Source organism: Meles meles, chromosome 13, assembly GCF_922984935.1.
Source record: "Meles meles chromosome 13, mMelMel3.1 paternal haplotype, whole genome shotgun sequence".
Classification (NCBI taxonomy): Eukaryota; Metazoa; Chordata; class Mammalia; order Carnivora; family Mustelidae; genus Meles; species Meles meles.
Genome location: NC_060078.1, coordinates 59508717 through 59536110, shown reverse-complemented (window position 1 = coordinate 59536110; position 27394 = coordinate 59508717). Strand labels below are relative to the sequence as shown.

General features: G+C 49.5%; 1 protein-coding gene across 1 annotated transcript; it reads right to left on the bottom strand.

Annotated features, from left to right (window-relative positions):
* Positions 1-9441: 9441 nt before the first annotated feature.
* SCD (stearoyl-CoA desaturase) lies at positions 9442-25093 on the bottom strand. Its single transcript, XM_046026459.1, has 6 exons — positions 24633-25093; positions 23848-24130; positions 19892-20022; positions 18228-18433; positions 16522-16754; positions 9442-13537 (listed from the first exon to the last, which is right to left on the bottom strand). The coding sequence occupies exons 1-6, from the start codon at positions 24657-24659 to the stop codon at positions 13338-13340; spliced, it is 1080 nt and encodes a 359-aa protein (XP_045882415.1). The 5' UTR covers positions 24660-25093; the 3' UTR covers positions 9442-13337.
* Between the last annotated feature and the right edge of the window lie 2301 nt (positions 25094-27394).

Genomic DNA, 27394 nt, shown 5'->3' with positions numbered 1-27394 from the left:
TTATTTCCAGGTCGATATTCATCTGATAACTCAGACTTCACATGTCAAAACTTGAATTCCTATTCCTTTTCCAAAATCTGCTTCTTTTTCTCTCTCTCCTTTTCTCCCCGACTCCCTCTGTTGCTCCCCCTCCTTCTGCCCCCACCACCACGTTTCATGGAGTAAGTGTTAACCCTCGCAGTCACTGAGAGGAATCTGAAAGTCATCTTGAAGTCCTCTCTCATCTCGCCAATCAATTAAGTGCTATTGATTTTGACTCCAAAATGCCTCTCAGCCTGTGCCCTTCCTATCCATTTCTACTGTGACTCTCCTGGTTTTTAGGTTCCATGACTTGCTAACTAATCTTCCAGCCCCTCATCTGGCCCTCCTTTGATCTGTTTTTAAGGCTAGCACCAGTGAACTTTCGGAAACACGGAGATTATTTTCTTCTGTCGCTTATAGAAGCAAGCCTAGACTCTCCGGGCCAGATTTCTGGTCCTCCTTTCCACCCTTCCTTCCCACTCTCCCACTCCTCCTTTCTGTTCGGGCCACACGAGCCACGAACTGTTCTCCAGCGCATTCGTGCTTCCGCTTTACCCTGTGACTAGCCAGTCTTCCGTCTGTTTTGCGGAGTCTTTGCTCCCTGCCTCATACAGGGCAGGAGTCGGCGCTATTGCAGACGAGATCAAAACTACCGCTGCCGACCGGCCTGTCCTGGTTAAGGAAGGTTCACACCTCAAAGGCAAGCCCTGGATTTCAGAGCCCATAAGGGTTAAGTGGGGGCTGGCAGCGAGGAGGGTTAAAAAATCTCCCTTTACGTCTCTTTGCAGCAGAGAAGCGCTGGTTCTGCGCGGGTAAGGAACAGTGTTCGCCATTCCTACGTTTCTGTAGTGCAAAACGTCTCCAACTGAAGGGCATTTTGGTATCTTCCCCATTCCAGAGAATGGCAAACTGAGGTCTAGAAGAGCAGAGCTCTGAGTCAGGGTCCCCTCCCTAAAAGAGGCAACAGCCGGCCTGCGATTCAAAGGGAGAGAGGCTTTAAGGATAGCACCTCCTGATTGGAGCCGACCGAGTCAGACAAGCTTGGGGGCTGCTGATTGGTCGCGGCTTGATCAGGCGCTGTTGGGCTGTTGTAAATGTAAATAGCTCTGTGACCGGCAGTAACCCCGGTGGGCGGGGGTGGAGAGGGAAGCTCTCCCTCTCCATTCAAGTCTGCTACCAGCCAGGCCCAGACAGGCAGGCTCTTTAGAGAGGGGGCTGGGCAGGACGAGGCGAGGGGCTGTCATTGGAGATCTTCAGCTGGAGCTGAGAGTTGAGACCGGCCGCGGGGTCTGAGCCAGGACTGGCAGCTTCCACACAGAGATGCTTCCTTTCTGCACTCAGCTTTGACTGTTTAAGAGGATTTAATGGAATGTTCTGTGTGAGGATGGAGGCGTTGCAGAGCACAGAAGGGTGGTTTATGGGGTAACCGAAATGGCTGGAGTGGGTGTGTCTCAGGGAGATGGGAGCTTGTCCTTGCCTGTCCCTGGTCACAGCGTCCTGTTTTTGGAAAAGACAAGAGTAGGGACATAGCTTCAGGCAAGGGAGGTCCCTTGTTGCTCAGTGTTCCCTGATGATAGCCTTTCCACTAGAGGTGTGGCCTTTCTCCCACCCAATCTAGGGGAAATGGAAGTCTGTGGGGGACTGACTTTGTGGAAAGTAGAGAAGAGAGGAACAGATGGGTACATGTTAAGAATAAGGGGCGACACTCACACATTGCTTGTGGAAATGTCAACCGCTGCAGCCCCTGTGGAAAACAGTTTGGTGCTTCCACAAAAAGTTAAATACAGGGCGCCTGGGTGGCTCAGTGGGTTAAAGCCTCTGCCTTCGGCTCAGGTCATGATCTCAGGGTCCTGGGATCCAGGCCCGCATCTGGGCTCTCTGCTCAGCAGGGAGTCTGCTTCCTCCTCTCTCTCTCTGTCTGCCTCTCTGCCTACTTGTGATCTCTGTCTGTCAAATAAATAAATAAAATCTTAAAAAAAAAAAGTTAAACGCAGAATTGCCCTATGGCCCAACTCCGCTCCTAGGTATATGCACAAATGAAAGCAGGTGCTCCAGTACGTAACAGACAAAATGTGGAAACAACTCAAATGTTCATCAGCCAATGAATAGAGAAACCAATTGTGCTGTTTATGTACAATGGAATATTATTCGGCAGTAAAGCGGGATGAGGCTACAGTGTGCATGAACCCGGAAGCATTATGCTAAGACTAGGAAGCCAAACTCACAAGGTCCCTTTGGCAGGATTCCCTTATCTTGCATAGGTAAAGTAATAGCCACAGAAAGCAGATTGGTGGCTGCCAAGGGTTGGGGGTGGAGGGAAGTTGGAGAGTGACCAGTTAACAAGTACAAAATCTTCTTTTACGATGATGAACATGTTTGGAAGTCGTTAGAGGTGATAGTTGCACAACACAGTGAATGCGCTAAATGCCACCAAATTATTTCCTTTAAAACGTTAATTTACTGGCATATGAATTTGACTTCAATTTTAAAAGATCTACCTATAAAGCCAACAAACAAAAAAACAACAGGGTGAATCCTTACTGCTGTCCAGAATTGCCCAAGAAAGGAATGGGACTTTTAGGAGCCATTTGGCACCCTCCCCCACCTTTCACTTTCACTTTCCCCTCGGTGGTGCTCATTTCCTCTGGTTGGTCACACAGTTTTTTTAAAAGCTTTACATGGTCCTGGCTGCTCACCGATCCTGTGGGAAATGGCCTGGAGGGACGGGAGGGAGAGGGCCTCCGGCCCCCGGGGAAACTGTTGTAGCCTGGATGGGGAGCCGCTGTGAGTCAGCACAGCAGACACTTGGCCTTTGTGAGCTCTCTGTGGCCTGGGCGTAGCAGGCAGGCAGGGAGGACCAGGCCCTGTTCTGAAAAGTGGGGGTGGGATGGGGAGCGGGGCTCTGCCTCCAGCAACCCCAGTATAGAATCTCCACTCCCCGGAGCCTGCAATTAAAGCCTGTGGTATTTGCCCCAAAGTTGGTGTACAAGAATCAGCACTTTGCCTGCCCGCCCACAGCACACAAAGTTAACTACAGGTCACAGAATACGGCTCCTTCTCCCTGTGACATGTCCACAGTTGGCAAAAGACATGTGATGTTTTAGTAATTTTATCAACCACCAATTGTTTACAGGCAGGAGATACTCTAAAAGAAGATGCCCTTGGGGTGCCTGGGTGGCTTAGTGGGTTAAAGCCTCTGCCTTCGGCTCAGGTCATGATCTCAGGGTCTTTGGATGGAGCCCTGCATCAGGGGTCTCTGCTCAGCCGGGAGGCTGCTTCCCCCTCTCTCTCTGCCTGCCTCTCTGCCTACTTGTGATCTCTCTCTGTGTGTCAAATAAATAAATTTTTTAAAAAAGAGAGAGAGAGAGAAAGATGCCCTTAAGGATCTCAAAACCTGGTAGGAGGGTGGAGTATGGTTTGGAAAAACATAGAGGAAATGTCACAGATGTTTCTACCATTTGAGAAGTGAGCTTCACTCAGGTGTGGTTGAAATGGGTCATGAGGTGGAGCAAGTTGGGTTTTTCTGGAACAGAAGACTCATCTGCAGTTTGACTTTGCAAAAATTGAGCTCCCTCCGGTTACAACCCGGCTTGTCTGAGTATAACTGATTACCACAGGGCGTATACTGGAATATGTGGGACTCACACTCTTGGGCTTTGGCTTGTCATCTACTCCATACCCAACAGAGAGTCATGAATGACCACAAATCTGGAGCTGGATCACAGCACCATCAATTGCTCTCTCACAGCCCAACTTCTCTCCAAGTGAATTCAAAGACATTATCAGTAAAGTTGGGGTAATCATAGTACCTACTTCCAATACCAGGAGGTAAGGCACTAGCAAGCACGCAGTGCGATGCTGGGCTGTGTGGTAAATGTTGTTGTATCGTTGTGTACCTAGGTTGGGTGGAGGCAGACTTTGGATTTCCTGCATCTAAAGGTTGTTAGATTTGTATGACGTGCTCAACCCCTTTAACTAATGTAGAATATGGTATGTGGTATATGGATTTTTCCAAGACTTTGGTTTAGCAAGAATATCATCCTATACTTTTTTTAATTTTAAAAGATTTTATTTATTTATTTGACAGACAGAGATCCCAAGTAGACAGAGAGGCAGGCAGAGAGAAAGAGAAAGAGGTGGAAGCAGGCTCCCTCCTGAGCAGAGAGCCGGATTTGGGGCTCAATCCCAGGACCCCAGGATCATGACCTGAGCCGAAGGCAGAGGTTTTTAGCCCACTGAACCACCCAGGTGCCCCTCATCCTAGACTCTTTAGCTTTGCAGCATGTGCCCTTTCTCACGTAACTGGTGTTGGTGTCTCTTGTCTCCTTGCAGTTTGAGAACAGAGACCACATCGCTATATAATTACGAAAATACTGAGTGCTTCTTTTGATTATACATGAGTTTGAATCTCAGCTATTTACAATTAATGGTAAAAACATTAAAACTGAGAATTTTTTTTCCTACTTTTTTTATTGAGATATAAACCAGAGACCATAAAAATTGCCCTTTAAGTGTATGATTCAGTGTTTTTTAGCATATTCACAGAGTTGTGCAACCACCATTACAATCTAACTTTAGATCATTTCATCATTCCCTCCCCCCTCAACGAAATCCGTGCCTCATTTCAACCCCCAGCCCCTGCCAACCACCAATCTGTTTTTGTCTCTGGATTTGCCTGTGCTGCATTTCACATAAATGGAACCATATAGAATATGGTCTTTTGTGTCTGGCTTCTTTCCTTTAGAATAATGTTTTCAAAGTTTACCCGTGTTGTAGAGGCATCTGTAAGTTGTGTGTGTGTGTGTGTGTGTGTGTGGCTGAATACCATCCCATAATATGGCTGTACCACACCGTGCTCATTCATCTCTTGGTGAACCTTGGGGTTGTTTCTAGCTATTGTATGGTAAATAATGCTGCCATGAACTTTCATGTACAAGTTTTTGCATGGGCATGTTTTCAGTTCTCTAGGGTATATACCTAAGCATAAAATTGCTGGATCATACAGTAACTATGTTTTATTTAACCTTCTGAGGAACTGCCAAACTGTTTTCCAAAGTAGCCACGTAATTTTAGATTCCCCCCAGCAATACATGAGGGTTCCAGTTTCTCTACATCCTCACCTACACTTGTTATTAACTGTCTTTTCATTAGAGCCATCCTAGTGAGTTGTGAATGGTTTCTCACTGTGGTTCTGACAGGCATTTCCTTGAGAGCTATACTGAGCATCTTTTCATGTGCGTATTGGTCATTCATGTATCTTATTTGGAGAGATGTTGGTTCAAATAAGATTTTGCTTATTTTAAAATTGGGTTGTCTTTTTTATCATTAAGTTGTTCCTTTTTCTTTTTTTTAAGTAAGTTCTACACCCATCGTGGGGCTTGAACTCACAACCTGGAAATCATGAGTCACATGTTCTTCTGATTGGGCCAGCCAGGTGCCCCTGTGAAATCTCCTTTTGTATTCTGGGTGCCAGTTTTTAAAATCAGATATAGCTTTACAAATATTTCTTCTCATTCTGTGGGTTGTCTTTTTCCTTCATTTTCCTTTTCTTTTTTTTTAAGATTTTATTTATTTATTTGAGAGAGAGAGAGCACAAGCGGGGGAGCAGCAGGCAGAGGGAGAAGCAGGCTCCCCACTGAGCAGGGAGCGTGCCATGGAGCTCCATCCCATTACCCTAGGATCATGATCTGAGTCAAAGGCAGATGCCTAACTGACTTAGCCATCCAGGTGCCCTGTCTTTACTTTCTTGATACTATCTTTTGAAACACAAATTTTTTTACATTTTGATGAAGTCCAATTTATTTTTTTTTCTTTTGTTGCTTTTGGTATTATATCATATCTAAGAAACCATTGCCTAAACCAAGGTTATAGAGATTTATACCTTTGTTTTCTCTCAAGAGTCTTATAGTTTCAGCTGACCCATTCTGAGTTAGTATTTATATATGATGTGAGGTAGTAAGCCAACCACATTCTTTTGCATGTGGATATCCAAGTGTCCCAACACCATTTGTTGAAAAAACTATTCTTTCATCATTGAATTGTCTAAGCGTTTTAGTCAAAAGTCAGTTGGCTATAAATGTATGGGTTTATTTCTATATTCTCAATTCTACTCTATTGATTATATATCTATCCTTATACTGGTACGACACTGTCTTGATTACTGGGCCTTTGAAGTAATTTTGAAGTCAGGAAATGAGTTCTGCAATGTGTGCTTCTTTTTCAGGTTTGTTTGGACTATTCTGGGTCATTTCAATTTCCATATGAATTTTAGGATCAGCTTGCCAATTTCTGTTAAAAAAAGGCAATTGGAATTTTGATAAGAATTGCATTGAATCTATAAATTTGGGGCATATTACCAATTTCCATCTTCCAGTTCATGAACATGAGATTTCTTTCCATTTATTTAGGTCTTCTTTAATTTCTTTCTTTCTTTTTTAAGATGTTATTTATTTATTGTTACTTTTAAAGATTTTACTTATTTATTTGAGAGAGCGAGTGAGCTAGAAAGAGCCTAAGGGGGGGCAGGGAGAGGGAGAAGCAGGCTCCTCATTGAACAATCCCCGCCCCCCCAACCATGGATGACTAGATCCCAGGAGCCCAGAATCATGACCTGAGCTGAAGGCAGTGACTAAAAGACTATGCCCCCTAGGCACCCCTAAGTTTTTTTTTTTTAATAAAATCTTTTTTTTTTTTTAAGATTTTATTTATTTATTTGACAGAGAGAGATCACAAGTAGGCAGAGAGGCAGGTGGGGGGGGGTGGTGGCAGGGGAAGCAGGCTCCCTGCTGAGCAGAGAGCCCGATGAGGGGATTGATCCCAGGACCCTGGGATTATGACCTGAGCCGAAGGCAGAGGCTTTAAACCACTGAGCCACCCAGGTGCCCCCCTAAGAGTTTATTTTTAAGTAATCTCTAAGCCCAGCATGGGGCTTGAACTCACAACCTCGAGATCAAGAGTTACATGCTTTACTAACTACGCCAGCCAGGACCCCTTCTTTAATTTCTTTCAATGACATTTTGTAGTTAACTATGCACCATTCTTTTTTTTTTTTTAAGATTTTATTTATTTATTTGACAGAGAGAGAGAGAGCTCACAAGTAGGCAGAAAGGCAAGCAGACAAAGAGGGAGAAACCAGTTCCCCATTGAGCAGAGACCCCGATGCGGGGCTCGATCCCAGGACCCGGAGACTATGACCTGAGCTGAAGGCAGAGGCTTAAACTCTGAGCCACCCAGACACCCCAACCATGTACCATTCTTATGGGCTTCTACTGCTAGATTTATTTCTACTTATCCTATTCTTTTTGATGCTGTTACAAGTGGAAGTCTTTTCTTATTTCATTTGTGTATTATTCATTGCCAGTTTATAGCAATACAATTGATTGATTTTTGTGTTTTGATCTTGTATTCTGCACTTTGCTGAATTTGTTTATTAGCTCTAATAGTTTTTTCCATGTGGATTCTTTAGGATTTTCTTATATACAGAATCATGTCATTTGCATACAGAGATGGATTTACTTCTTACTTTCCAATCTGAATGCCTTTTCTTTTTCTGCCCCAGTGGATACTTCTAGGGACTATCTTGGTTCTTCCTTTAGGGAAGAGGGAGAAAATTGGTGGCCACTGGGCATCAGAAATCTTATTTCTATGCTCTTCTCCATTATTATCTTAAATTATTTTATCCTTGTCCCATGGTTAAACCTTGGTTATTAAGTAGAGCCTTAACCTCTTTCTACCTCCGCACACAAAACACATCAAGAAGAGTTCACTACCTTGCCCCCCTGGGAGCTCTTTTTGTCCAACTCACCCTTACAGGGAGTTCATGATATATTCCTTTTCTCTCTCAATCTTGAATTCAACTGAACATTCTGGTCAAGCTCCAGGAGCTCTCCCTTCTTTCACCTTCTTGGAACTTTTGCAGACAGGAATCAGGAAACTGCCACAGGGTTAAATAGCAAATGTACAGAATACAGACTGCCTGGAGGAAGCAGAGAAGCCAGTTCCATCAAGACAACCCGGCATCAGAGAGGAGGAAAGGAAAAGAAGTAGCAGAGCTTAGTGAGAACCAATTGGATGCCAGTTAATGGGAAACAAAAGCTGATACTCAGTTTCCCACCGTGGGAAACAATAGTCTAGCCTGAACATTTAATTTAATTTTTTTTTAAGATTTTATTTATTTATTTGACAGAGAGAGATCACAAGTAGACAGAGAGGCAGGCAGAGAGAGAGGGAAGCAGGCTCACTGCTGAGCAGAGAGCCCGATACGGGACTCGATCCCAGGACACTGAGATCATGACCTGAGCCAAAGGCAGAGGCTTAACCCACTGAGCCATCCAGGCGCCCCTAATTTAATTTTTTAAAAAGATTTTATTTATGTATTTGACAGAGATCACACGCAGATGGAAAGGTAGGCAGAGAGAGGGGTGGGGGGGAAAGCAGGCTCGCTGCTGAGCAGCGAGCCCCATGCGGGGCTTGATCCCAGGACCCTGGGATCATGGCCTGAGTGGAAGGCAGAGGCTTTAACCCACTGAGCCACCCAGGCGCCCCCAGCCTGAACATTTTAAACAAAATAGAAGGAAAGGGGTGGAAAGGCAGATACTGGTGAAGAGAATGCCACTATCCACTCAGGTTATTAAGGCCTGACGAGGCCTCCATGAATGAAGACTTGATTCTGCATGCTCGGAATTACTCTGAAACAATCTTGCTTCTTCTCATCCAAGGTGAGGGCAACCTGCGTCAGCTAGCCAGGAGAGATGGTTCTGGGCAACTCAGAAGCCTAGGCATTGTCAAGGCGGCTCCTACCGGAAGATGAAGCTTCCTCAAACTGTAAAAAGTCTACATTCTCTTTTCTACATTCTAATGAGAATTCTCAGGTAAGTGGTAAAGGCTAAGGCTTTTCCACCTCAAGATCATGGAGCGCTCTTTATCCTGGGAGCTTACAAACCCTCCCTTGGATTGTTTTTCCTTTCTTCCTGCTGTGGTTCATCAGCATTTTCAGGAAGCCACTGAATTCCCAGGAGGGACCACATTTCTTTATGTTTCTTTGGATGAATGACCTAGACTGCCCAGCCTGGGCCTCTCCTGCTGTTCTCTTCCTCTCTGTGCCTCTGTCTTGGGCCCATGTGACCATGTGACACACCAGACACCTGGCATTTCCCCAGGGCCGATGCGCCAACTGGTGTAAATGTGTTTGACTTCATGGCAGCAGACTCCTGGTTTCCTGCTGCCAAGGCTGCATTTAACCTAAAGTTACCCTTAGGCAGGGCAGGGCGGGTTACCAGGGTATGAGTCAGCCAGTGTAGCATCTGACTTCTTTTTTACTCTTAAAAGTACATGGAACAGGGACAGTCAGTGTGGTAGACCATAGAGATAAGTTCCAGGAAACTTTGAATCGCAGCCAAAAATCACCCAGACACAGTGCAATCAGATTCACTTCACTTTTATTATGAACAAACACAATTTCAGATCAGTACAACTAAGCTTCAGAGTTGATATTAATAGAAATTATTCCAAAATTATCCTTAGGTCACAAATAACTACTATCCCACATAAAAGGGGAAAAAAATCCCACCCAATCAAGGAAAAGGTATCCTGTGTATCGTTTCCATGGCAATAAGTTTATGCATTCTCAAATTTTGTCTGGCTAGTTATCCACCACTTATCCAATGGATTTATCCAATCCCTCAGAGAGAATCGTATCGATTAATGATAGCATCCAGGACGCACGGTTTATGGTGGACACAAGTTCACGGTGGATACTGCTACTATAAAAATACTCAGGACTTAAAAGAATTCCTCTGCTGAAGGATCCCAAAATGCTTTATAAAAAGCATTAGTCACGCCTCAAAACTGCCCTGTGAGGTAGGTCAGTATTATTATCCCATTTTAACAGAAGGAAAACTGAGGCACATTATAGTTAAGTGACTTGCCCAGGGTCACACAGCAAGTCAGTGGCACAGTGGTAGGAGAGGCGCTGGCCTTAACCACCCGCGTCACGTGGACACCTTGCTCTCTTTGACCTTTCACGCTGACCCATTTGAGCTATACTTACAGAGAATACACTCAGGATACTAGCAAACCAAGGAGAAAAAGTTTCCATTTTAAATGCTACAACCATCTTTTAATCTAAAAAATATCCTAAATCAAATACATTCAGATTACTTCCACCCTCCATCAAATGTGGGCACTTAATAAAAACAGCCCTAAGAAAAGTTTCCGAAATGAAGCCCAGAAGGGAATCTTGTGAACAGCTACACTGATAATTCTCCAGCCAGGCCCCCTCTCCTACCAGCCACTTCTGTAGGGTGTCAGGGGCGAAGGAACTCCACGGAGGGAGGGAGGAGGGAGTGAGAGCAGGCTCATATGCAACACTGATTAGAAAAGATGTAAGGCACCCAAATAAGCTGTCGGCACACCCACAAAGCCAAGAACTGTTAGAAATTCAGACTTGAGTTTCTGGATCATTAATGTGTCAATTGAACTCAGCTTTAAAATCTTGAAGACAAGTATTCCTTACTTAGCAGAGACCCCTCTACCTCCACATTCTCCTATACAGAGGGGCCCTCAGCCTGAGGACCCTGTCCAGCCTTGTGTAGGGTCATGGTACAGACCAGATCCCTGGGACAGGATTAGAATAGAAAGATAGACTTGGTTTTGGTCCAAAATTATAAAGCAGGCGTCTGATAACCTGCCAAATTGAAACCACCCAACAGGCATTTCCAAGGGCTAAGTCCACAAGCCAGCAGATCTGAACTACAGTGATGTTCTATGAGGGTCTTTTCTACTGAGGGGAATAGCTCTAAAGGTGAGGATGCCTTTAGTCCAGGGAACCCGTGTACTCTTGTCTATTCAATTAATACAGGAAGAAAGGCCCTCTTCCCTTCCACTACTGGGGCTCAACAGCACAGAGAAAGAACATTTGGTATTGTACATTTCCAATCTTTCAGAGAGTAAAGCCAGGCTTTTGCATTGATGACTGAGGTACAGGGACAGGGGTAGTCCAAGGTTCTCAAAATACTGGTGCTTTCTTCAGACCTCTTCTACACTACCGTGGCCCTAGGCTGTGTGGTGGGGAATGCTGGTTAGTTTGCTGAACAGAGATGCTGTTCAGCAAAGTTCATGGCATTTCAGATCCCAAATCTCGGGCTTTGCAATACACCCTAACTCCAGGGAACAGGGCCTCCTTTTGCATGAGGCACTTTGGAACTTTCCTTTGCTTCTTGTGCTTCCCAGTGAAGACCAGGCTCCCTCCTACCTCTACAAGCATTGCACTGTCCCCTGGGAGCACGGACTCAGGCTGGGCAGCCGTACTGAGCGAGACAGAGAAGGCTAAAAACAAACCCCTTTCTTGCTCCACGTCTGCCTCACTGGCACAATCCAAGCCTCTGGCCTGGCTGTGCCTCATGAGAGAGAGTGCCTGAGCCAGGGATGTTTATAGTAAGGTTTGCCAGCCTCCTCTTGAGTCATCAGTGTGGCAGGAGAGCTCGGGGGTGTAGGTGGAGGGCCTTTGGAGGCCAAGTGAAAGTGGCGGCTAACTTTATAAAGAGAAACAGTGGTTCAGTGACCCTGAGCGTTCTGTCTGCAGGAGAGGGAGCTGCCTGGTGAGCAAGAACCATCACTACCTCCGAATACACACAGAGGAGGCTTCCTGTCCAGAGAGAGAAGAAAACATCGGGGAGGAGATAGAACTGGGGAGGGGGGAGGAGAGATGCACAGATAGGGTAGAGCCAGGAATCAAAACCCACAGTAATTAAGAGATTCCTACCTCACCCCGCAGGCAGTCCTACACTTTACACTAGAAGTTAACTGAGAAGGACTGGGAGAAATGGTTCAGCACTGCAGGGAGAAGCCTTCTAGTTTGTACTCATTCCAAGGACAAACTAGAATGAATGAATGAACGTAACATCTAACTTGTTTGTATAACCAGCCTCCAAATCAGGAGTAAGCCCAATGACTTACTCAGTAGTAACCTTCTGAATCCCCTGGCAATGTGTTCTCAGAGCCCTTCTTCTGTAAAGTCATCTCTTAGGAACTGCCAACAGACCTAGCCCTGAACCTCTCCATCTCCTGTCCAGCAGTGAGAGGAGAGTGGACAACCCACCTCATTTCTCCTCTTCTTCAAGCACCCCTCTTTCAGAGGGAAATACCCTAAGTGAATTACTTGAACGTTCCAAGCAGAGTGTGTATGTATATATATTTTGATGTTGGACCCAACTCCGCTTAAAATCCTTCCTTTTTTGGAAGACAGCTATGCTCACCACTATGCCACAAACACGTTCCTTTTTTGGATGTCTGGAAATGCTTCAGCCACCTTATTCCCATGATGGGAGATGACCGATGGCCCGAAGACAGCAGAGCAGAAAGATGAAAGAATTTTGATGATTCCGTGATATGCTTGATTCTCCAATTCTGGAAACAACCAACCTCAAGATTTCTTGTCATATGGAATAAGAAATCTTCCTGCTGTTGAAGAAAAAAAAAAAAAAATCCTTCCCCAGGAGAGACCACTTTTATTACAAACTAAAAGCTTCTTTATCCCCAACCTTTTAAACTACACTGGGACACTGAGATTTGCTTTTGTGTTCTAGCATTGCTGGGCTCTATGGCCATTCCCTAGTCAGAGTCAGGAGAGAAAGGAGGCATGCCGTCTGGTGGGGCTCCAAATCCTCACCAGGCAAGCAACTGTGTGTCCAATCCCAGCTGGAGCTCCTTGCCTTGTTTCCCACCTCACCCCATCTTTACCTCTCAGTCATACCATGCACGCGAACTCTCTCCCCTGCCGGTTTACCTGCTTTAGAAGCTTTTTGTGCCAAATAAGTTACTTTCCATTCCAACTCGCAAAAGCCTGAGCTGAAGTTAATTAACATGGGCCTTCCCAGAAGGTATGTTCTCATACCTCTTACATGAGCCACCCACCCTAAAGCTCACGACAGCTCAAGAAAAGAGTTATGTGGGGCAAAGACCACTGATTCTGGACTACAGAAAGGTTGTCTAGGCTGTGGAAACTGGACACCCACCCACGAATGACCAGCTGCTTGCCTGGGAGGCAATGAGCAAGGAGAGAAAGGAAGGTGGTTAAGAACCAAACAGAGAAAAGGACAGTGGACTAGAAGAGAGAGAGGACAAGAGAAGAACTAAGAATCTCGGCTTAGCATCATGAAGGCAGAGTTGTTGGCTTTCAATTTTAAAAGAACACTGTATTGGAATGGGTTAACATCATCATCTTTAGCATCCTGGTAGCATTATTCAGTAGTTAATAAACAGAACATTAAACCTGTGCCTGGCTGGCTTTTGGAAAAGGAACCCGAGGGACCCCAAACTCAGCCACTCTTGTAGCTTCCGTCTCCAGTTCTTTTAATCCTGGCCAAGACGGCAGCCTTGGATACTCTCTTCCGGTCGTAAGCAAGACCGAGGGCAGCCATGCAATCAATAAAGAAGGTGGTGAAGTTGATGTGCCAGCGGTACTCGCTGGCAGAGTAGTCGTAGGGGAAGGAGTGGTGGTAGTTGTGGAAGCCCTCCCCTGGAACAAAAGCAAGGACAAGAGTTACCGAGCTGCATAGCACAATGCGGTCTTCTCGGTTTCCGCCAGCGGGGTGTCCAGCAGCTGACCTCAAACCTAGCAGAAACTTGCTGTTGCTGAACAAATGAGCAAGTCCAGTCGCTTCGGCTCTGAACCAGACTGACTGCCTCAGAGTCATCTTAAGAAACAACTGGGGAGACCTGGCCACCAAGTCTTTCTAGGAGCCTGTGTCAGAGGAGGACCAGGGATTCCTCCCAGAGGATAAGCCGATTAGAGAGAAAGGGCTCAGGGCCGGGAAGGCATTTTAGGTGGGAAAGTTCCCCAAGTATTGGTATGAGACCCCCACAGGCTCTTGGGGTGCACAAGCATGTGTCAGGGTGGGGAGAGCAGAGGGTTCCGAATGAAGGACTTTGGCCGCACTTCTTCCAACCACCTCTAAGTGGGGACAAGGGGGTACAGTATAGACGGAACTGGGCAGTTAACAGCCCAACGTCAGGAGAAAAGGGGCCCAGTGCAGGGTCCCGTGTTTCCTCAGCTTCTCCTGGTTTGGAATGAACTGCTCCGGCTTCTGGTTCTTTGAGCTTTGACCCTGGGGTGTGTGTGTGGGGGGGGGGGGGGGTTGTAGGGGGCGGCGGCAGCGGGGAGAGTCTAATAAAACAGAATTTCTCCGAAGGAATAGGAATGAAAATGCTTAGATATTCCCTCTAACCTCTGAGGTTCTGAGAGGAGCAGTTCACTTTGCTGGGTTGAGGGAAAACAAAGACATTCTGGTGTCCGGAGAATTTCTGGAAGAGGTAAAGCTTTGGAAACTCCACAGAAAGCAAGTTCTCCAACCCTTGGCAGGACTCCTCTTTTGCATGGTGTTCAACAGTTAACAATACAGACCCTCCTAAAGCTGGGGGAAAGCTTGGTCAAGAACAGCTAATAAAAGAGCCCAGTGAGCTCTTTGAAGATAAAAGAACTCTGGGAGAGTAGTAATGATATTAATAACAAGCAAGTGAAGGAAGTCCTACGGAGTAAATGACACCATCCAGGGCAAGTCGAGGTCTCTCCTCTCCGTGTGACACCTGATTATTCAGTGTGAACTGAGTAGGAGGCTGGGATAACCACAACTCCAAAGGTACTGACAGGATTACTAATTTCCATAAGTGGCTTTGTCCCAGCGCTCCTTGAAAGCTCGAAACAGGGCTCTACTTATCAGATTTAAAAGCGGAATCAGATACACACACTGCCGAGAGACAAAAAAAAAGAGGAAGGTCCACAGATAGAAGAAAGGACAAGACTTTTGGAACTGGGGCAGCAACATATGTCGGGAGAAAGGCTCAAGGGAGGAGGTCAGCTTTGACTTCCAGCAAATGAGCATGTGACTGTGTGGCAGGTAACTCAGGAAGTACAGAGTAGAATGGGAGACAGACCCTAGCTCCTGCAGAACAAAGGCAGAGGTGATAAGGGAGAGACAGCGAGCAGAGATGAAGGGCAACTGAGATGAAGTAAGACATTGGCCGCCATTCTGAATCGATGCTCCTAAAGAGGCTGGAGTTGGGGAAGCTCAGTGTAGACCCCGTGGTGACGCAGGACAAATCTCATTCTAGAAACTTCTATTTCTATGAAAATCTCAGACTTACATAGTCGAAGTGACTGATTTCAAACATGGGTCAAAGGAAGAACAGGCACAAGGGTAGAAAGTGAGAGGCATGAGAGGGCGAAAGAGACAGGAAAGAATGCCTTAGTCCACACAGTAGAGATAACCCAGGTTGACAATCTAAAGGCTGATATTCTAGAGAGAGAAAGCAAAGGTGAGGCTGTGGTGTGCAGAAACGTGTGCACCCGTGACGCTGCCTAGATATACTGTATGACCAATGATGGCACCTGATGGCCGGTGAGGAAGAGGCCACAGGGGTCTGATTAAGGAAAATAAATTCCAGGCCTTGGCCAAGGTCTATATTTAGGTGCCAGCAGTGACAGAGAAAGAATGGAGACAGATGGCAGAAGCCCGTTCTCTTAGGCTCTGGCTAGTAGGACTGGCACAACAGAAAGAAATTCATAAACAGTCAGCATCAGATCCGCCAGCAGGCACTTGTGAGCAAACCAACCGCTTTAGTGGTGCTTCCCAAAGCCACATTGTGGGGAAGGGCTGCTCCCGGCACAGGAGAAAAGCAGGAGAGAAGCGAGAGAAAAAGACAGGACAAGAGATAAGACTGATAGGTGGTCATTAACGGCCATAAACAAGTGCTTTGATGTCCTCCATATTGGCACCAGCAAGCCGTACAGCACGGCATACACTTCAAATACCGCCTACTCGAATATAGCAAGAGAAAACAGAAGCTGATTAAATGAAACGACAAGGACTTATTCTACATTTTATAGAGCATATTTCTTTCTTTTTTTTTTTTTTAAGAGTTAAGATTTACTTAATTTTTTTTGAGAGACAGAGTGCAGTGGGGAAGGGCAGAGGCGGAGGGAGAGAGAATCCCAAGCAGACTCCTCCATGAGCTCAGGGCCCAACATGGGGCTCGATCTCACAACCCCAAGATCACAACCCAAGGCGAAACCAAGAGTGGAGCCGGATGCCTAACTGACTACAGCACTCAGAGGCGCCTACAGCACGTATGAATATAAAGCACAAGGCTCGCGGCCTATCCAGATGATCCTGTTGTTCCATTTATGCATTCCCTGCCCTGAGCAAGACTTGGGAGTCCGGCCCCAAAGGTGACTGGGAACAGGAACACCCAAAGGGGCTGATCAAACATAGCGTTTGTGAAGGTTCTGGAACCTGAAATCAAAGGCACTGTTGCTTTTTACCCTTTCCTTTTTACATGAGACCTGCTGCCCAACTCCAAAGAGTCTTCTCATATACTGTCCCTTAGTGGAACACCAGCCAGCAAGAAGTCCTAAAACAGGTTCATCTGGTTTTTCTGGCTCCTCGTCTAATACCCGAACCAGTGGACCACTAGCAAGGGTCTTGCTGTGGACAGTGGACTTACCTACAGCTCCCAGGGACACCAGGATGTTCTCTCGGGGGCTAATGTTCTTGTCGTAAGGGCGGTATCCGTACAGGTGGGCAGCACTGTTCACCAGCCATGTGGCATTGAGCACAATGGCATAACGCAACAGAGTGGCGACGAACAAGCTATGTTGAAAGGTCTCGCCCCAGAAATAGCAGGGCACAAAGGTGGGCAGGATAAAGCACATCAGCAGAATGCCGGGTTTGTAGTACCTACAGTGAGAGACCAGACGCCGGGTCAGAGGGCAGAGGACGGCTCCTGGTCCCGCCTGATTTTCCTGTGTAGCTGCTGGGACCGTCTCTTCCCCTCTCCTTGAGTACCATGTAGCCAAAGGCATAGCAAGAGGGGATGGGGTGGGGCAATCTTTTGAGAACATCCCAGCTTTTAGAAAATGAGGTAATGAGGGGTTATTTGATTTTTCTAGGATCACACCGGTAGGAACCGGTGGAACAAGGATTGGAAGGCTTGTCTCCAGCCTCTGAATCCATTGTTCTTTCTGACTGTAGCAGCACACCATCTTGGTGAAACAGTTGAGGTCCAGGTTACCAGCTCATAAACTTGAGTTCTCCTTCCCAGGCTGTTTTTCCATTCTGCCTTTAGGCTCTTTTCTCTTTCCTGTCTATGTTTTTTGCAGAGTCTAGGGTTTGTGCCTTGCCTCCAGGTCCCGCTAGCCACCTCAAAATCGTTCTTCCTCCTCCTCAGGGAGTCTCTGTCCTTCAGGCACGCAAGCCCTCTGGAAGCCCCACACCATTCTTCCCTGTCTCAAATGTGGACCACGCCATTGACGTGCCCAGGGAACGGATTTCCTGCTTCTCTTCAGCACTCAAGTCTTACACTCTTGTATCATTAGTATTCCCTGCATCAGACTTTCGTTCCTGCCACTGCTTCCGCAGCACAGATCCCCATTAGCTCCGAACTCCTGGCCCTGCTTCTCACCTCTCTGACTCGGTGTTTTTCTTTTTTTCTCAACCCTCCTGAGAGTGACCTTTCTAAAGCACACCTCCAGTTACACCACATTCCTGCTCAAAAAACTTGTAATGGGTTCCCACTGCCTATCGAATTAAATCCTAAATCTGCTTTTAAGGCTCTACAAGAATAACATCAACTTCTTTCTGGTCTTTCTTCAACCACACCCTATGCTTCAAGCAGAAGGCCTTTGTTGCTGGAACATGCTTTCATGTTCTTTCTTTTTGTACTCTCCCTCTTGGCACACACCTGTGAAAACCTCTATCCATCAGTGGATTCCAAAGCTCTCTTCTTTATAAACCTTTCCCCAATGACCCCCACCCACTACACTGTCTCCCTTTCCTTTGTGCCTCTCCTTGGTAAAGAAAATATCTCACCATGTATCATAGTCATGCAGACCCTCAGTTTTCCCTCTGTTTCCCAACAGGCTACAAACTCCTTGAAGGTAAGGATTATGACACATTTGTCTTTGTATCCGTGACCGTCCTAGGTCAGTAAGTATTTGCTGAATCTAATTGGTTTACTTAAGAGGACTCTGAGAGGAAGTACAATAGTCCACAGCCCTGATATAGCCTGTGGGCTATTAACTATTAGGGTTTTAAAATTTAATTTGGAACATGCAAACCCGGTATATTTCTCAGGTTAAGTTTATAAGCTCTCAGAGAAAAAAAGGGGTCCCCCAAACACCAGATGCCCAGCTCTGTTACTGCTTCACTCACCTTCTCTGGAACATCACCAGCTTCTCAGCCTTGAGGTCAGACAAGTCTAGCAAACCACCCTTCTCCTTGACAGCTGGGTGTTTACGCACAAGCAGCCAACCCACGTGAGAGAAGAAAAAACCACGTCGGGAATTGTGAGGATCAGCATTCGTTTCTGAAAACTTGTGGTGGGCACGGTGATCTCGGGCCCATTCATACACGTCGTTCTGGAGGGATAGAGAAGAGGAATGTAGGCCTGGCCACAGATTCCCTCTGCGGAGAATTCCAAGGGAGAGGCAACTGTAAGAGCCTCTGGCTCTCAGCCCACCCTCACAGAATACCCAGGAGTCGGGGTACCCAAGGAGTCCTGCAGCGGGCCCCCTCTGCTCCTCCAACTTGCCACTGAAGCTTAAGTGGAAAAGCAATTTGAAGTCCCAGGACACCTGAGTAGGGCTAGCCTCTTGAGGGTTATAGAGTGGGCGGAATGGAGGAGGAGATCGTACAGAAACAGAGCTCGGTTTCATTACAAAAGCATATGGCAATTCTTTAAGCAAGAAAAAAGCGCTGGAGAAGGTCCTCATGGGGTGCCAAACCCCTGGGCATGGAGAACCCAAGGCAGGCAACCTGCCCCCCAGGTCCTGGTCAGTGGGTGAAGCTTCCAGGAGCTCCAGTCTCAGGCCACACAGATCATGGCACAGAAATCACAGTCCGGACCGCATTCCCAAATGATCTCTGCACTCCTCCGGGATTCTTTCAGTGCCTTAAAGGATGTGCTAAGTCTCCTCCTTTGCCCCACAAAGACAACATCAGGGCCCTCAAGGCATGAAGTGCTGTGACCCAGGGATTAGCTGACTCTGGCAAGTACACGGGACACTGCCATGAAGAAAGGGATCTGTTCAGGTTTCTCTCCTTTTTCCTCTCACTCCCAGCTAAGCCTCATACCACTGGCCATGTTTTGTCCCTTGCTCCCCCTTACCAACCAGGAGTTCCCTTCTTCCAATCCCCTGCATTCTGTCTCTGCTACTCACCTTCTGCCTCAACAAACCTCAATTCTTGACTCAGCCCGGCTGGCAGCCTGATACAGGACCGTAATGTCGGTCCGCTTAACTTCTCAGTGACCCCATTTCCTCATCTGTAAAATGGGCGTCACAGTACCTCCCTTCTAAGACTGTTTTGAGGATTTAATGAGCTAATTTATGCCAAGGGCTTAGAATAGTCAGGCACATGGGACTACAGAAGTATTTGCTCTTATACCTGAGGACACGGAGTTCAAGAGTCTGTGAAACATCAACCTCCACCCTGTTGTGGAGGAATCCTCAGCTTTTCACCTCGAATCGTGAATTTATTGTCCAGCGCCTGCCCAGGAAACCAGGGTCAATTCCTGGTTTAGGCACAGGGAGCCCTTATGATAAAGGCCTACAGTGGCCCAGACTGCGTGATAACAGAGGGACCTGAGGATCAGAACACCACCCCGTGACACTGAGACTGTTACCTGTGTATCTCTTACTTCCCTCTTCCGGTGTGGACTTAGGGACTGGGGCTGTGCTTGAGCTGACCGTAAGGGGAGAAGACAGGCAAGTGCTGTCCGCGTGTGGCTCCTCTCTAGGTGCTGAGCTTCTCCATTCTGCCTCGGGACCATCAGAAGAGCAGAGAGAAAAGAGCTGAGCAAAAAGGCAGCTTCTCACCTGAAAGGCCATCGTGTTGGCAATGATCAGGAAGAGCCTCAGCGGCAGCCGAGCTTTGTAAGTCCGGTGACTCCACAGGCGATGAGCTCCTGCTGTTATGCCCAGAGCACTGAGCAAATAGTAGAGGAATCCTACCAGGGAAAGTCAATGTGGGCAGTCAACTCATCTGGGAAGGCATTCACATGAGGGCTCCCGGCCAAGTCTGTGTGTTCTTTAGACTTGAGTAAGATTTATTTCACCTTGAACTCCGGGGATGCCTTGGTCTCCTCTGTCCCTTCACTTTTACCCCTTGAAAAATACCATCACTGCCCATCCTCTTGGAATTAGCTGAGTCCCAGGCGCTTGAGAAAGGCCAGGCAGAGAAGCAGGCTCTAACCACCACCCAGCTAGCTACTTGTCTTTCTCCGTAGTGAGGGACACTGTCCCTGGTCCTATCTCCTTTGACCTTCAGCTAACCTTTTCCAAAGTTTTAAGGACCACAGGTGACTCCTGCAAAGTTCACGACCCATAAGCAAGGGTGGTATTAAGCTACTTGAAAGCTAGGATGGTCTGAGCACTGAGCAATTCAGGGGACCCTGAGCTCTCAGGGTCACTCACAGGGCTCTGAACGATGGCTATTTACCAACTAGCGTGAAAGCATTTCAATATTCTAGCAGGCAGTGCAGTCCTATCAGGGGAAAATCTGCCCTGTCTTAAGCTTTGCTAAGGACTTGATCTTCTCGGAGTCACTGAATACCTTGAATGGTGTTTAACATCCTCACTTTGAGGTGGAAGAAGGAATACACACTGAGAAGTAAAGTGTTTATCTAGGGTCACATGGCTGGTGAGAAATGGAGCCATGGTTGGAGACCAGGTTTTCTGTCAACAAGCACTCTTTGTTCTTGCTGTCCTGTCCACCTCCCCAAGATACCCACATGGTTCCTGCGTCTCTCCTTTGCCACGTGCCTTGGTCAGCCCATACTCCCTCTGGCAAGGCTAATTCTAGATGGCGGCAGGAAATCCTCCAAGTGTTCGCTGAAACACCCCAGCACCGACCCGCCACACCTTTCCTGGAGGCCTGCAGGATCTAATCTCTGGATGATATAGAGATACAGTCTCTAACTGGGAACTGGGTTCCTGGGTATACCCGTCCTCCTCTGTTGGCTGAGGCCTTGATAGAGCAGTGACTGTTGACAATGTTTCATTCCTGGGGAAGCAGCTACAAACAATGGATCTTCAGTGGCCACAGAACTCAGTCGCAGTCAGACACACTGCACAGTGTCACAAACTGTCCCGAGTTCTTCTCCAGCCATAGATACCAGTTTCCTAAACAACCCCGCCCCCTCCTCCCCTTACCCTATCTTCCTCCATGCTCTCCTATCCCTCCTCCAGGATCTGGAAGACAACCATGGAGCCAGAGTCTGTCCCAGCACAAGTTCTACCCACCGTCCCATACTCTGGGCTGACATAAGGGCCTCGGGCAACTTGCTGGCCTCCAGCCACGTGCTGACTTCTCTCCAGATACACTATCTGCCTACACCTGGAAAAGTGAGTTGAGCCACAGCCCAGCAAACATGGAGGAAGAAAAATGGTTTCGGGCCTGAAAGCAGAAGCACTCAGCTTGGAGCCCAGGAAGCTCTGAGGTCCTCCGAGGTCTTCCACTGAGGACCCTGGCAAGTCAACTCAGAAAGTGCCTAAGATCGTAGCATTACCAGGGTCCTTGGGAAAAAAGCTCATACACTCCAGTGCCTCTTCCTATCAACCCTGAAAGCCTGTCTAACAGAAGACCGTCAGCCAGTGGGAGAGTCATGTCTCTACTAACGTCCAGATTGTCGGCCTAAGTCAGGTCTCCTCATTTTGGTTCCAAGAAAGAGACCTGAGAAGTTTTACCCCTCGGCCCTCAGTGTTCCCAGAGATCTCTCTTCAGTCCTCCCCCTAAGGGCTCTTCAGAGAGGCTCTCAGAATTGCTCAGAGTCATGAGAAATACTGGAATCACAACCAGTTGTTAATTTAACACTGTCCTTAGGGATAAAACAAGAAAAGGTGAAGCCAAGCTCCTCAACTCTGAAGGTGGACCTCTGACCCTCCCCTTGCTCCTCCTGTTCTGACTGCCCTTCCACCAGCTGGTCATCCGCCTAAGTCATCCAGCACGGGGCCCAGGAACAGGAAAAGAAAGTCACCATCCAGTCCCCGTGGGCCATGTTTCTCTGTCCAAAGGCATGGTACACATCCAGGGGCAGGACACCAAAAAGCTAGTGGCTGCAGCCTGGGCTTGGGGATCGTCCTCTGCCCGCCGCTCCCCCTGCCCCAGCAGCCAAGGGTGAGGAGCAATGAGCCGCTGTCTGGCCACACTCTGGGCTTCACCAGGCCTACAGGGTGTCCTGAGGCTGGAAGGGGCTTTCCAGGTGACAAAAACGACTTGTGAAGACTTCCTCTACTGGGGAGAAAGGGTGGAGAGGGGAAGCCACAGTCTCCCCGGGAGATCCTTACTCCTGCTCCTGACCTCTCCCGCTGCAGCTGAAGTTCTTCCCTGGGCTTCTCGGAGGGGCAGAGAACACACATACCCTGCCCTTCCCAGATAGAAGAGCCCTTCCTGGTCTGCAGATGAACGGATTCTCTGAGCCTGGCCGGCCCCAGCAATGACCCACATTGCTCATCTAAGGAGAACTACCTTCCTCATCCTAAAAAAGCACTGTTGTCCCAGTTGTACCTGGGAAATTAGAAATCCCGAAGACAGTGCATCTGCCCAGCTGTACTTCTCTGTCTCTGGCACTCGGAGGATTTCCCAAGACAACCACCTTTAGAAAAAAGAGGTCCTGGGGGAAGCAGCTACAACTGGGCCCTTCCACACACTGTCCTCCAAGAGTGCAGCTGTCGGCAAGCACCCCATACCCCAGACTGCGCTGGAACCCCTCAAGCGGTCTTTCTGGAGGGCAATCCTGGCTCACCATTCTCAGAGAGGGCCAAGGCGGAGCCCCTGGGACACTGGGGCTCTCTGCTCCCACTTCCCTCTTCCCCCTTCCCAAGTCTGGCTCTGGGTAGCAGAGGGGAAAGTGCCTGCAAAGCACGTGTGTGTGTCCAGGGGGCAGGGCCCTGCATTAGCTCATAGCCAGGCATCCCGGAAAGAGCTGAGCTAAGGGCAGGTTAGGGACAAACTGGGAACTGTCTCCCTCACTGCCGCAGCCTCGAGGCTGGGGCTGCTCAAGGCTCTCTTCTCTGGCCTGGCTGCCCCAGGCAAGAGGTTCAGGGTGGGGGGGGGGGTAGGGGGCACTTCATGACATTAGGAGACACAGGCTGGAGCAGGCTAGATGGGAACTGGAAATGTTTTCTCGACCTCATTTCCTTCCCAGAACACGTTCATTCGGTGGCATGTATAGCTCCCGGGAGACTTCCATGGAGTCAGAGCAGCACATCTGTGTAACCCAGCTTATTAAGGAGCCTTCTTCGGCCCTCTGTTTAACAAAGCAGCCTGGCTGGGCCAAGGGCCAGGGCAAAAGAATTTTGTGGGTAACCTCTTCTCTTCCTCCCCCTTCTGCTAACTCTTGTCCTGAGCAGTTTCTCTTGCTGTGCTCTGAGTGTGCTCCGCACAGCCCCCGTAGAGCTGCTGCTCTAGTCCCCTGTTCCCATGCCTCCCAGGTCGTGGCCTTGGCAGTGCTGGGCCAGGCAGCCAAGCAAATGACCTGAAAACAGGGAAAGCTGACTCTCTGGCACAGGTCTACTCACTTCAGGGCCTGCAGCACGTGGTCTCAGGGCTCCCTGCCCAGCACCCACACTGAAGGACCCCCAGAATTGTCACTCCTGCACCCCGACCCCCCCAGACCCCACTCGTGTGGCCCACCACTGCCGGTTCACCAAGAGACAGGGCTGGGAAAACCTGGGCCTGAAAGGGCTGTTGCCTCTGCATGCAAGATCCTGCGTTCTTAAAGGAGTGGGGAGAAGCAGGGGTATTGGGTCGGAAGCACAAGAGAATCTCTTACCCCAGAGCCAGGTGTAGGTCTTGCAGGTGGGAACCAGCGTGATCCCGTACAGGGCTCCCACGTGCAGCAGAAACATAAGGATGATGTTTCTCCAAACATACTCAACCTTGGGCTTTGGGCCCTCTGGATCTTTGTAGCTTGGGTCATAGATGTCATCTTTCATTTCAGGGCGGATGTCTCCTTCCAAGTACAGAGAAGGCTTCTCCAACTTGCCGCCTCCATTCTGCAGGATCCTGGAGGGAGGTGCTGTGATGGTGGTGGTGGTGGTGTAGGAGCTAGAGATCTGGAAGGGGAGAGGAATCAGAGTCAGGAGAGGAGAGGACACGTGCAGTAGCCCAGCCACTTCACTCTCTCAGCAAGCTGGGGGAAGGGTGGAATACAGACACAGACCCTGCCCCCAAAGCCCGCGTTAACCTCTGAGAGCCCGGTTTACCCCTGGTGGGAGTGAGGGAAGTCCCCAGGAACTGTGCCGGATAGGTTGGGGAGGGTGCTGGGACCTCAAGGTGAAGGTGCAGGGGGGAGGAGGAGTAATAAAACACTCACATCCCTAAAAACACACAAAGGAAACGCCGCATGCACACAGACACGAAAGTAGGACAGGCATTTTCTTTAAAGCTTAAGAAACAAAAGTTGGGGAACAAAGTCCTCAAATTACATTCCACGTTCCCGACAAACTGAAAGCAGTACAACCCGCAAAAGATGGCTAGGAGTCCGCGGGGATCTCAACGCGCTCGTCCACCCAGCGCCCGCGAACCCGCGGTCTGGGGCAATCGCCCGGAGCTCACCTCCTCTTGCAGCAAGTGGGCCGGCATCTGGGCTCTCTGATGCTGGGAGCACTTGCCCGCGGCGGAGACGGCAGAGCGCGGCTCCCGACAGCCCGCACAGCCAGAGGAATTCGGTTACAGAGGCGGCGTGTGCGCGGTGACCCGCGGCGCTGCTCTCGGAACCTCTTCTGCGCTGTGGGCGCAGGATCCGTGTCGGGCTCCCAGCCGCTGTGCGTGGACCTTCCCGGGCCGGGGATTTAAAGGCTAGAGCTGGCAGTGGGTGACCGACACCCGTATTTCCTAAGACCCCTTTTATTCGCTGCCAACAAGGGGCAAAGTGCGCAGAGTTGGCTCGCCGTGGGAGAGCCGCCTGGGCGGGAGAGGGGAGGAGACAGAGCTGAGGCGCGCTGCGGGCTGGAGACGCGCAAACAGGATGCCGCAGACACACCGCGGCTCCGCAGCCGCAGCTCCAGCCCCAGCCCCTGCCCCTGGGGAAATGCTAATGGGCTTCTGTAGAATCCGGCGCGTCATTGGCCGAAGGGAATTTGGTGCCACCTCGTCCAGCCGTTTCCATTGGCTCGGCGCAATCTGCTGTTCCCTCTGCCGCGAGCTACTCGCTCCCCCTCCCCTCTCTTTCTCCTCCGCTCTGCTTCCACCGGCGCTGGGCCTGTGCCCGGCATCCCGCCGCCACGGCGGCGCTCGGGAGCCTTCCCTCGGCTCGCGGGAGAGGATCGGGGCCGGGAGTGGGAGTGGGCACCTGCCCAGGACCGGCCCCTCTCTCCCCTCCCCCGCACTCCGCGGCCGGACCGGACCCGGGGAGGTCTCCCTGGCAACAACCCGGCAGCCCCAGGCCCCAGCACCGCGCGCCGCTCGCTCCCGCTTTCCGGCTCGCAGGGACGCGTGGGAGGGCAGACGTGGCTCCGAGCTAGGGGGCCAGAGCCCAGGGGACCCGCGAGGTGCCGCCTGGCTCCCCCGCGGGCGCGGGGCCACGGTTCGCTGCGGAACAATGGCCCCGCTCCGGGCCCCCAGTCCCGCCGCGCGAACCCGAGCCCTCGGAACGCGCGGGTCGCACGCAGGCACATCCACGTGTGCGCGTGTGTAGAGCTGCACGCGCGCACGGTATGCCGCCAGTGGGCGCGCCCAGCGGGGGACAGTCCCCGCCAGGCACCGCGCTGCGGGAGGAGGGGGGGATCCCATCCCTCTGCCCACGCGTCTGGGACGTGCCGGGACGTTCCGGGGAGTCTTGAGGCTGCCAGGCGGTCACTTGGGGATCACCTTCAAGCAAAAAGGCAGAGAGCACAGGCACGTGCTTTCACACAGACGCAGGCCAGAGGACTGACCCGTGCGCGCAGCACAACTAACTGACAGGTATCGCGTTAGGATCAGGAGCCGGTTCGCAAGGATCGGTTTATTTCATCCCCACGGCGACCCCAGGAGGTGGGTGGTCTGTCCTAACCCTTTAAAGATGAGGAAGTGAGATTCCGAGTCGGTAGGGCACTTGTCTCTGGTCACAGCAGCCAGGAACTAAGCCCAAAGTCTCAGTCCCTTCCCAGAATCCCGGGTCCCTGAGATGCTCTGACCTCACTGACCTGTGCCTCATGCCCCCTGTCTTTCTGGGCCTGTGGCGCCTTCCCCTGCGAGTAAGGTCCAAACCAGACAGGGCATGCGTTCTCCCAGCCTCCTTCCACACCCAGGCCTCCCCAAATACTCTCCCAGGATCCCTCCTCTGAGAAGAGGGGGAAAAGGAGGAGCTCTGGGCCAAGGATTGGTTTCTCAGCAAGAGAGGCACCTGGGATTGCCAGGGGGAGGACTGAGAAGCTCCCTTGTTGGCCACTGCTCTCAGAGTCAGGCCAACTCCCTGGCCAGTCACCAGCACCTCCACTCTGCTCCTGGCTCCCTGGCCAGTGCAAAGGTCTTTTTTTTTTCTTTTTTTTAAGATTTTATTTATTTGACAGAGAAAGAGAGCTCAAGCAGGAGGAGTGGCAGACAGAGGGAGAGGGAGAGGCAGGCTCCCATCAGAGCAAGGAGCCTGATGTGAGGCTTGATCCCATAAACTGGGATCATGACCTGAGCCCAAGGCAGATGCTTAACCAACTGAGGCACCCATGCGCCGCATCCCCACTTCCCCGCAGCCCCACCACCAGTGCAAAAATCTTGAATGAGACTCGATGTTTCAGTTAAGGACAGCTGGTCTTGTCATAGCTCAGAAGTGCTGGGCGTGGAGCAGAGAAGTCTGCACGTGCTGCTCTTCTTCAGGCTTGCTCTGCCCTGTCTCTTGACTTAATTCCTCTGCCAGCCACAGGGTTACTCTGCAAGGGAGAAGATCCAGACTTTCTTGAGGGCTGTGCCCTTAACTGCGCAAAGGTGGCTCTCTAACTTAGAGACCAGCTTTCCTTCTCCTTAACTGCCTAAGTGTATTTGACCTTGTTTCATGCAGACCCTAGACCTCTGCTGGCATTATTACTTAGGCCAGGAGCTAGATCCTGCATTTTCTGCCAGAGACAGAAAGGGAAGGCCTGCCAAGACAAAATGTAGAACTGGACTATCGTATTTCTCTCCAAAGACAAAATGCTGCCCTGTGGGGAAGCTTTGGCAATCTAGGGAAGGTCTGGGTTACGGAGAGAGAGTTTCGGGGAGGAATGGTCAGAGCCCATGTCATTATTGATAATGTGATAGAAAGGTGACCTCTGGTTGTCTAGCTGGGGCTTCCTCCCTGAAGTTTAGCCGGGGCATATCACTTGGAACTGACTGTGTCACCCAGGATGTTAAAGCTCTCAGTAGCT

Bases quoted from the DNA above. Each gene is read 5' to 3' on its own strand.
- SCD (XM_046026459.1), bottom strand. From the start codon at position 24,659: ATGCCGGCCCACTTGCTGCAAGAGGAG. The intron at 24,131-24,632 runs GTGAGCTCCGGG...CTCCCCTTCCAG, and splicing joins CCCACTTGCTGCAAGAGGAG to ATCTCTAGCTCCTACACCAC. The intron at 18,434-19,891 runs GTGAGAAGCTGC...CTATCCCTCCAG, and splicing joins CCAACACGATGGCCTTTCAG to AACGACGTGTATGAATGGGC.